This window comes from Lipotes vexillifer, unplaced genomic scaffold (genome assembly GCF_000442215.2).
Source record: "Lipotes vexillifer unplaced genomic scaffold, Lipotes_vexillifer_v1.1 scaffold1608, whole genome shotgun sequence".
Classification (NCBI taxonomy): domain Eukaryota; kingdom Metazoa; phylum Chordata; class Mammalia; order Artiodactyla; family Lipotidae; genus Lipotes; species Lipotes vexillifer.
Window position 1 is genome coordinate 398,867 of NW_006774162.1, and position 10,485 is coordinate 409,351.

The window sequence follows — 10,485 nt, forward strand, 5'->3', positions numbered from 1 at the left end:
TCTCCCGATATAGAGCAAATGTCAAACCATCGTCTCTAACCCTAACTTTTCTGCTGAACTCCCAACTACTTTTTTTTTTTCAGTTGAGAACTGGACATTTTTGAAATATTTTTTCTGGTGTTTTTATCTCAACATGTAGGAATCAAGATACTTTTCTCCCTTCTCTACTTCTGATTTCGTTCTCTCTCTCAATAGCATTACCATTCTTTGTCTAGTCACCAGGCTCACAGTCTGGCAGACATCTTTAACTGTACCCCTGCTAATCAGTTGCCAAGGCCTAAAGAAGTCTACATTTGCAACATCTCTCCTGTTTTCACCTCTTGCCATGGGCAGTGTCCTCCCTCCCCGAGTCTTTCTCCTCCAGCCTTTAAAAAACTTCAGTGGCTTCCCATTGCCTACAGCATTAATTAAAAATCTGTTATCCGTCATTCAAATCCCTACACCCTGGGACTTCTTAGGACAGTAACTCAGATCACTGGGGAGTTTGGTAAAAATTCAGATTAAGCAGTCTCTCCCTTGATATTCTGATTCGTAGTTTGAGATGGGATATGGGCCTGTTTGTAATGAGAACCCAGGACATTCTGATGCAGTGGTCCATGGACCCCACTCAGCACACCTTGTCTCAGAGGCACTCTTAGAGCTCCAAACCCACCTGACACGTCTGCCCCAGACACCACCATCTGTGTCAACCCCGCCCCCTGCTGCAGCACCTGGCTCATAACTGTTGGCTGAACTGGTGGTGGTCAGGCACACGCAAAGGGTGGCCTGTACCCCCAGCCAGCATTCTGAAGGCAGCCCCCTGCCACTTCAGAGAGACCTTCACTACGGGAAGCCTAGTTTATCCTTCTTATTTATTTATATATATATTTTTTGGCCTCACCACACAGCATGTGGGATCTTGGTTTCCCCAACCAGGGATCAAATCCGTGCCCCCTGCAGTGGAAGTGCAGAGTCTTAACCACTGGACCGCCAGGGAAATCTCCCTTGGAGGCCTAGATTAGAAGAGCAGACAGCAGTCCCTCTAAAGAGGAGGCTTCTTTCATCTTGAGACACATTCAGGCATACTTGCTTTTGTTGACCGACCTGGATTCTAATCCTGAATATGCCACCTACTATCTATGACAAGGCAAATCTTTAATCTCTCTTATCCTCAATTTTTCTCATCTTTATAATGAGGACAATATGTTCTTCACATACTTATTGGGTAGTAATATATAGATACATACTTATCTAAGTAGTAATATATAGAAAGAGCTTAGTGCAAAGCCTAAATATTATAGATAAGTATAAGTAAACCACAGCTTGGTATTGCCAACAGTCAGAAGCAGCGTTTTCAGAAATCATCTACACAAAATTTTTAATTTTGCAGATGAAGAAAAGGAGTCTGTGAAATGGGAAAAGATGCCCAAAATCACACAGCTGTTTAGTGGCAAACCTCTGTCTCCCACCCCATCTAGTGCCCTTTCCATTTTTCCACATCCCGTCTTGTGACACAGGCTTCATTCACTCCCTCATTCATTTTTTTCACTTACACAGGGACTGTTTATTGAGTCCCCTTGGTGTCAGGCTCTGGAGGAACAGTGGTGGGTTTTGGAGTGGCAGGTTTGGGAAGCTGAGGGCAGGATACGGTCAGGTGGAGTAGGAGGCTGCAAGCCCAGGAGGCAGAATGAATTCAGCTGCTCACACACATGTTGATGTTTCCTCAGGTGGAGGCAGGAGTTTGGGACAGAGAGAAAGACTGTGAGCCCTGCAGGGGCAAGACCTGGGGTCAGTGAGAAAGAGTGACCAGGAGGGTCAAAGACGATGGTACAGCAGGACAAAATGAACTTCAGAGAAGGTGATGCGGAGTGACGGTCGGAAGAGGTAATGCAGAGCATGGAAGATGCTGCCACACCACGTGAGCCTGAGGGGTGTGGGCTGTGACAGAGGAACAAGCTCCCCTCGAGACAGCCCCATTTCAGCTAGGGTCAGGAGGCACAGAAAATGCTTGGATGGGGTTGAGGCTACAAGGGACTTTGCTGGACACAAGAGGGTTTGAGAGGGAACTGGCGGGAGTTGGATTAGCAGAGAGCACTTACACAGAAGTTGGGGATGAGAGTGTTTGTTCTTTGGATGGCGACCAGTGTGAGGAAGAGTGAGGACTTAGACCTGACTGGGCCTTGGGAGACAACTGAATTCAGGGTCTCAGGGCAAAGAGACACAAAGACATGAGACACAGAGTGTCGGACAGGACAGGGAACTGCCACTTTTGCTCTCAGGGTTCAGCCAGGGGACCACAGGTGACCTCTGTGGCTTGGAGGGTTGAGGCCTCCAGGTTCCTGGAATAGGGCTCTAAGGGCCTGTTTTGTGCTCTCCAAAGTCACCTCTTCATCCCCTTACATCATCCTGCACCACATTGGCTCATACAGGTTCACTCTCCTTCTGCTGGGAGGGAGTGCTGCAAAGTGTTATTAATTCATCAAACTTGTGACATATGCTGACAGTATGTCAGTTCCTATCTAGGGAGATCTGCTCCCCAAAGATAGCTATTCCCTTGAGGGTTGCTTCTCAGCTGCTGTGCCCTACTGACCCACTAGAGGAATGTTCCAGTTTCCTTCCCTCCTTTACCAGCACGGGCCTGTGGTGAGGGCAGAGCAAAGGAAGGCAGGGTGGCTGAGGGTGTATGGGAGAGAGAGAGTGAATAAGGTGGGAGCTGGGGGAGAGGAGACATGTGGACAGATGGCTAGACCAGTATCTGGCTGGAAAGGTCCCCAGCGATGTGTTTTTGTTTCTGTGACTCCCTAGGTGTATCAGAGAAGCAAAAGGATGGAGACTATCTGTTAAAAGTCTATTATCCTGGAGGGCCCCCCAGGAATGTGACCTCCCACACCTTCACCCTCTGGGCCTTCTCCAATAGTACTCGAAGGTGTGACTGAAAGTGCCGGAAACTCAACAGGGGAATACACGGACTTGGGGACAGCAGCAGATCTGAAGCTGAATTTATTGCCTCTTTCCCAAACTTAGAGGACAGACACATTGCAAACTCTCCTCATCCTCACTCCCAGGGGTCCAGCATAAACCCCCTTCATCTCCAGACAGAAAACAAGAGAAGAGGCCCTGAGGCTGTTGGAGCTGCCCCAGATGTTGTTTTGGCAGAGCCTTAATGGGGCTGGGCCTCCTGGGGCTGGGTGTCTGGGGCAGGCAGGAAGCTGGCATCACAGCTGTGATAGCCAGAAATCCCCCTGGGTAGGGGGCTAATGTGTGGAGAAAGACAGACTCAAGAAAAAGGGACATGAGGAAGAATCTAAAGAGGTACTGCACGTGCTTTGTGACCACCTAGAGGGGTGGGATAGGGAGGGTGGGAGGGAGGGAGACGCAAGAGGGAAGAGATATGGGAACATATGTATATGTATAACTGATTCACTTTGTTATAAAGCAGAAACTAACACACCATTGTAAAGCAATTATACCCCAATAAAGATGTAAAATAAATAAATAAGAGGTACTGCAGCTTCCCCCTCTGGCCTCCTGGCTCTGGGCCCCAGGTATTTCTCAACTGCACCATGGCTCAGAGCCAGGGGAGGCCTAGCATTTGATACCTGTGGTTCAGAGGAGGGAGCCTGGTGGCCGGAATGGGAGTCACCTCCCTGAGCCACACTCTGCTTATCGATAACAAGAGAGTGTGGGCCAGGAGACCCACCCTGTCTCTTCCTTAATCTGTGTGAATCCCTCTGTTGTAATATCGGAGCTGAGGAATCTGAAGTTATTCTCAGTGGCATTTAGTATCTTCTTCAGTTGAACTTTAATGAGAGCCCATAATGACAATGGGAGTAATCAGGTCAGGATAGTGGCTGGGAAAATAATAATCAACATCCTTTCCATATTTCCTTCTATGCTCAGCTCAGGGCTTCCTTCCTTTCCTCTTGGCTCAGGAAACTCCCTTGAGGTCAGGGGTTGAGTCCTACTGAGTCAAAGAGTCAGGTGGCCCCAGTTATTTTCAGCTGCTTTTCTCTAGCATTAGACATGTGTGGATGCAAGTGGGTCCCATGGTGAAACCTCCTGAGGGGAGTGGAGAGAGGAATATTATAAGATATGTCTAAGAGGGCTTTGAGAAGGTTGAGCCCCCAAATTTGAGCAGAATGAATGATGATCATAGTGGGGATGGGTAAGCTCCTAGAAAGAGAACAATTCCCTGCCCCTCAGGTTTTGAATTTAAAGAAGAATCTATTGTAAGTAAGCATCCCTATTTAAAAACATATGTAAGTCTGGGCTTCCCTGGTGGTGCAGTGGTTGAGAGTCCGCCTGCCGATGCAGGGGACACAGGTTCGTGACCCGGTCCGGGAGGATCCCACATGCCGTGGAGCGACTGGGCCCGTGAGCCATGGCCGCTGAGCCTGAGCGTCCGGAGCCTGTGTTCCGCAGCGGGAGAGGCTGCAACAGTGAGAGGCCCGCGTGCTGAAATACAAAAATAAACAAACAAACAAAAAGTATGTAAGTCCAGGAAGACCACTAACCACCCCACTCCAGCCTGGCCTGGCTTAGGAGGAGGGACTCTGCCTAAGAACTTAAACACACAGAAGCTTTGGGCCCATCTCACTGAATTTGTAGAGAGGCACAGAAGTGTGGGTAGGGGTTAGAAAGAGATGACTTACTCTGCAAAAGAAAACAGGAAGAATCTGAAAGGAAAAGGGCTGAAATCCACCGCTCACATAGCAAGAGCACTTATAGATTGGCAAGATGATTCCTAAACCAATTTGACTTAAGAAAAATAGGAGCTCAGAGCTAGATACATCCCCACTCCCAGAGGAATCTGGAATATTTTGAGGCGGGGCATTGGATTTCCCATAGTTCTTAGAATGAAGCTTCCCCACCCCCCACACCCCCACCCCCGGTACGCGGGCCTTTCACTGCTGTGGCCTCTCCCGTTGCAGAGCACAGGCTCCAGACACGCAGGCTCAGCGGCCATGGCTCACGGGCCCAGCCACTCCGCGGTATGTGGGATCTTCCCAGACCGGGGCACGAACCCGCGTCCCCTGCATCGGCAGGCGGACTCTCAACCACTGCGCCACCAGGGAAGCCCTAGAATGAAGCTTTGAACTAATCTTAGCCAGCACCTAAGGAGCAGTAGACCTCAGCTGACAGTTTACCAATTGGGAACATGGCCTTAGGTATCACCCTCAAGTGCCTTACCTTTAATGAGAACAACCACCTCCAAAAGGAGGGTACCTGCCTCCTAGCAGGGTACCATCCCTGGTAGCACAGTGGTTAAGAATCTGCCTGCCAGTGCAGGGGACATGGGTTCAAGCCCTGGTCTGGGAAGATCCCATATACCACAGAGTAGCTAATCACGTGCGCCACAACTGCTGAGCCTGCACTCTAGAGCCCATGAGCCACAACTACTGAGCCCATGTGCCACAACTACTGAAGCCCACGTGCCTAGAGCCTGTGCTCCGCAACGAGAAGCCACCACAATGAGAAGCCCGTGCACTGCAAAGACGAGTAGCCCCTGCTCGCTGCAACTAGAGAAAGCCCACGTGCAGCAATGAAGACCCAATGCAGCCAAAATTAATTAATTAAAAAAAACACACAAAAAACCCCATACATCTAATTAAAAAAAAAAAAGTAGATTAGAAGAAACTGTATTTTCCCTCTATTGCATTAGTAAATACACAGAAGAGCAATGAAATAAATGGATTACTTCACACTACTGGTTCTTACACCCATGAACATGTATCAGAATTACTTGTGGAGGTTTTAAAAAATATTTAAGTCTAGGCCTCACTCAGCAGTTACAATGGGGGTCAGGACCCATGTATTTTTTACAAGCTCTTTGGATAGCTCTGATGAAGACCCATGCAGCCAAAATTAATTAATTAAAAAAAACACACAAAAAACCCCATACATCTAATTAAAAAAAAAAAAGTAGATTAGAAGAAACTGTATTTTCCCTCTATTGCATTAGTAAATACACAGAAGAGCAATGAAATAAATGGATTACTTCACACTACTGGTTCTTACACCCATGAACATGTATCAGAATTACTTGTGGAGGTTTTAAAAAATATTTAAGTCTAGGCCTCACTCAGCAGTTACAATGGGGGTCAGGACCCATGTATTTTTTACAAGCTCTTTGGATAGCTCTGATGAGTTTCCTGCTGGTTGAGTCTCTGATTTTAGGTTGACTAGGGTACTTTGAGTTTTTTGGGCCACTCTTTGACGGTACAGGGAGATTTTTTCTCAGATTTACTAGCAGTAGTGAAGAACTTGGCCTCAGGCTTTTTAGGAGTCTGTCTTGGGTCTTTTTTCCCCAGCAAAGAGGGTCTTTCTTTCTCCAACTCTTTGATTCTTGCCTTCTTCCCTGGGCCTTTACCTGAGGTCTTGGGCTCCGCATCTCTTGGGGTCTCCAAAGCTGGGGAGGCCTTTCTCTTCTTCCCATGAGGTATGTACCAGAACTCTTCTTTGGAGACTTCTTTCCTGTGACATGTTTTTGTGTCTCTACGCTTCCTGCAGCTGGAGTTTCCTTCACTGCCACCAGCAGTGGGATTTCATCTTCAGACTTGTCTTGAGCTTCAGTGGGGGCAGGTACCCTCTACTAGAAAAAAGTAGAAGTAGATTGCCAGGGCACACTGTGCAATCTATTTCTCAACAACTCAGCACAGCTCTCCCTGGCAGGGAGTAGATTCTATGGGGATCACTGAGACAGGAAGTGGAGAAAGAGAGGGAGGTGAATACTGCAGAGATTCACCTTGTCTGACCCTCCCATGCCTCACTGCCATTTATATATGGGTCATAAATCAGTCCCTTGACCCCAGGATCTGAACACCTTTTGTCCTCCTTGTTTTATAGTGATCAAAGGAAGGAGACTTGGTGCCTGTCCTCAAGCATGGAGGGTGGAGGCTCTTCAGTCTAGTTTGAGAGAAATTGTTCCTGCCCTCAGGAAACTCCAAGTTGGGGACGAGGAGGAAGCATGCACACAGAGGACACACATGCAAAGCTGCCAGCAGACAGAGAAATGTGGGCAGATGAGCACTGAGAAAACACAGTCCAAAATTAATGAAGAGGGTTGGAATGGAGGCACCAGCAGTTAGCTGGTGTCCAGTATGAAATAGCTTTTGGGGGCTGGGAGTCCTGATCTGGATTTGGAGGTCTTATTAGCAGGGGCAGAAGACAGTCCAGTACTGTATGAGGCATTCACACAACTGCTCACCCGCTGTCTTTTGGCAATTCTGGTTTCCTTCCCTGGTTTAACTGGAAAGGCCATCTCAAGCATACTCACCACTTACGTATTAGCAGCGGCCCAAGACAGCCCATCGCAGCCTTGGAAGCACAGACACAGACATCAGATGACTTTGTGTACACAGCTTAAGCTTTTCCACAGGGCCAAGGGCATTCCCAGAGTGGTTGGGCAAGGCCCCAGAGACAGGTTCTGGAAGCCAAGTCAGCATCTGGGCCTCTGCTGCTCCCTTCCTCAGAAAGTGACCTGAACAAGGCTCCTCCAGGGTACAAAGTGACCACCGTAATTTTGCACAGCACTTCACAGCTTACAAAGCGGCTTTACACGAACAAGTGGAACACCCATCTGATCCTCACAACCACTCCATCAGGCAAGAATCTTCTACACTTCACGGAGAAGGTAAATGAGGCTGGAAGAGACTAAAAGGCTTGTTTAAGGCTGCCCAGCAGAGGCAAGCCTGTCCTTTCCACTACTCCATTCTGGCCTCTGCATCACAGCCTTCTGGCCGTGGACATTAGGGATCCAGAGCATTAAGGGACAATTTGAGTGAATCTATTAAAGGCCAATTGTCATCTGCATTTCAATCTAGCTCTGAACATTTCAAAAGAAACACAAAGAGGGAGGATGCCCGGAGACAATGTCTTGGAAGGCTGCCCACCTGGGCTCTCCAGCTCTCTGGAGGAGATGGGAAAGCCACGTCCTTATCTCCAAACTGGCTCACCTTTGCCCGGGCCTGGGAATCTTTTGAAAGTTGAGAGCCTGGCCAAGAACAGCGGGTAGCTGTCGCCCTGCCTCCCGCCCCCGCGGACCCCTCCGGAGTCTGCGCCCATATAAGGGCAGCGCTTCCCGTCGGCCGGGTAGTGACGCGCCGCGGGCCACGTCAGAGCCTGGCGGGGAGGGGCGGCCCCGCGACGAGAAAACCAGTGACGCCGGCGGGGAGGGAGGAGGAGCGGCAGAGAGGAAAGGAGGAGGGGAGGGCGGGCTTAACCCCTGACGGGGCTGTCACCTCCGAGCCTCGTCCTTACGCTATGTGTAGAAACGTGGGTGCACCAGGGGGTTAGTGTGCGTGATCACTTTCTGTCCCCGTGTGGTAGCAGGTATTTGTATTCTGGGCGATCTTATCTTTGGACGCCCAAGTGTGTTTGCAGTCTATTTTGTCTCAAGGTGTCAAGGATGCGTATTTCACGTTACAGCCATGGTGTGTATTTTTACTTTGGAGACAGACGAGGAACTTTGCTGGGGGATGCTTGAAGACAATCACATCTCTCCATTGTTTTCCTTGTTAAACAAACAAAAAGACTCTTGGCACTTGTGCTTCCGGAGACCCCCAGAAAGTCTCACTAGAGGCGCTGCTGTAAGGGACTCGCTTCCCTTCTACTAATCTGGCTCTCACCGCTGCCCTAGCCAAGTCAAATAAAAAGGGGTCGGCCCTAGGGGCTGAAGGGGAAGAAGCCTAAAAAAGGAGGGTTTCAAGATGCCTAGCGCCCTGTAGAGGCCAGGAAACAGAAAAGGAAGAGAAATTGCAACAAGAGAATCTCAGGGCTCACATTTCAACCAGTCTTCTTCATGGAGTCTCCATTGGGGGGGGTGTAGGGGGGGTTGTCTCATTTCTGAGTCCAGCTGTGCTGGGGTAAAGCCTGTTGGAGTGTGCACCCCCAGGCCTACCTTGTCTCACCTGAAGTTGGGAGGGAAGGATGGGTGAGGGGAGCAATGGGTAGTAAACAAATTCTAAGATGAGGGGAGAGGGGGTACACTGCAGAGGGTGGGAGAGAAATAGGACATGGATGGGAAGAGTCACAATCCCAGCCAGAGGCTCATAGCCTGTGGGGTGTTGGGGCACTTGGCTGCCCTGTCTGGGGGAGGAGTTCAGGCATAGGGGAAAGTCCCCAGGGCCTCCCAAACTGTCCCTTTGCACCCGCAATGTTCACCCACCCACTCTCTGTACCCTACTTAAGACCCACTTCCTCTCTGTAGTTCCCCTGGTAGAGAATTGTCTGGTGAAAGCCCTACCTCACACCAAGCTCTGGGCCCAGTCAAAGAGTGGGAATCACAGGTATGGGGAGAGATAGTGACCTACCTTGTCAGGGGATCTGCCCAGAATGTGGTCCCTTTGCCTTGTCTGCAGACATCTCCCCACCCCTGAGGCCTAGGCTTGTTGGGGGGTGGTGATGGTGGTGGGGAGTAAAAATGGTTTTAAGCCTGAGAATTTAAGAGGATGCAGAACAGAGGCCTTCCTTTTTCAGGATCCAGCGTTCTGGGGCCGGATGATGCCAAAGTTGTTGAGGAATAAAATTAATGGGGCAGCATTTGTGTCCCACCTTGGCCGTACTCAACAGTGGGTATGAGTGTGGCCCCTGCCACCCACTATGAGGTCTCAGGAAAGTCCCCAACCTCTCCGAACCTTAATCTCCTTGTCTGAAAAATAGAAACAAAAGTATTTATCTTATTGGTTCTTCTGAGGGTTAAAAGAGATCGTTTCTAAAGCATTTTGTACATTAATCCCTTCCACAATATTTATGTATTTGGCACAAGGTAAACAGTGAATAGTAACTGTTACTACTATTAGAAGTAGTGGCAGTAATAGAAGTCCTCTCCAGGACACCACATGGAAAGTCAGCCAGCATCATCAGGTGTTACAGGGTTGCCTTTGGGGGTCCACTATCCCTCAGTTTCTTTCTCCCTCTGGTACCTCATCACCTCCACCACTTCCTCCTCCATCCTGATCCCAACCTGGCCTTGAAGAAAGGGCAGCGAGCACAGAAGCACAAGATAGGTGTTTCTGTCCTGGCTACGCCCTTACTGGGGCCTCAAACTTCTTATCACTAAAATGGGGAGAATCCTTTCTGGCTGGCCTCCCTTTTTGTGAAAGTTAAGGGAATAAAAAGTTTGTGGAAAGACTGAAAGCTGTCTCAGCCCTCAGCTCCTATACCTACCCCCACCCCCCGCCCTGCCCCCGCCACCTTTGCTTACAGCTTTGTTGATGGCTTTCCTTTAATCTAGTAATTCTCCTTTTCCCCTCAGGGAGGAAAATATGTCCTTTTTCATTTCATTTCATGACTGCAGTGCCAAGCCCAGGGCAGGGCATGCAGTTGGAGCTCAGTAAAAGCTAGTTCCCTTTTGTCTGTCTTAGTGATGGGACCAGAAGGAGGTGGCCCCAGTAGAATCTGGGGAAGCAGTCTCCATCCTCTGGGAGGTTGACAAAGAGAGGAGGGCAGAAGGAGTGAAGGAGGGGAACCAAGTCCTGGCACTGCTCAGACTCAAGGATTCCTGCT

The 10,485-nt window shown here is 49.3% G+C and overlaps 1 protein-coding gene across 1 annotated transcript in view; it reads left to right on the forward strand.

Moving 5' to 3' along the window:
- Positions 1–5,137: 5,137 nt before the first annotated feature.
- Positions 5,138–10,485, forward strand: part of CHIT1 (chitinase 1) — a 70,533-nt gene continuing 65,185 nt past the window's right edge. Inside the window, 1 exon segment of the mRNA XM_007449002.1 lies at positions 5,138–5,201. Coding sequence (XP_007449064.1) covers positions 5,138–5,201 — 64 coding nt within the window.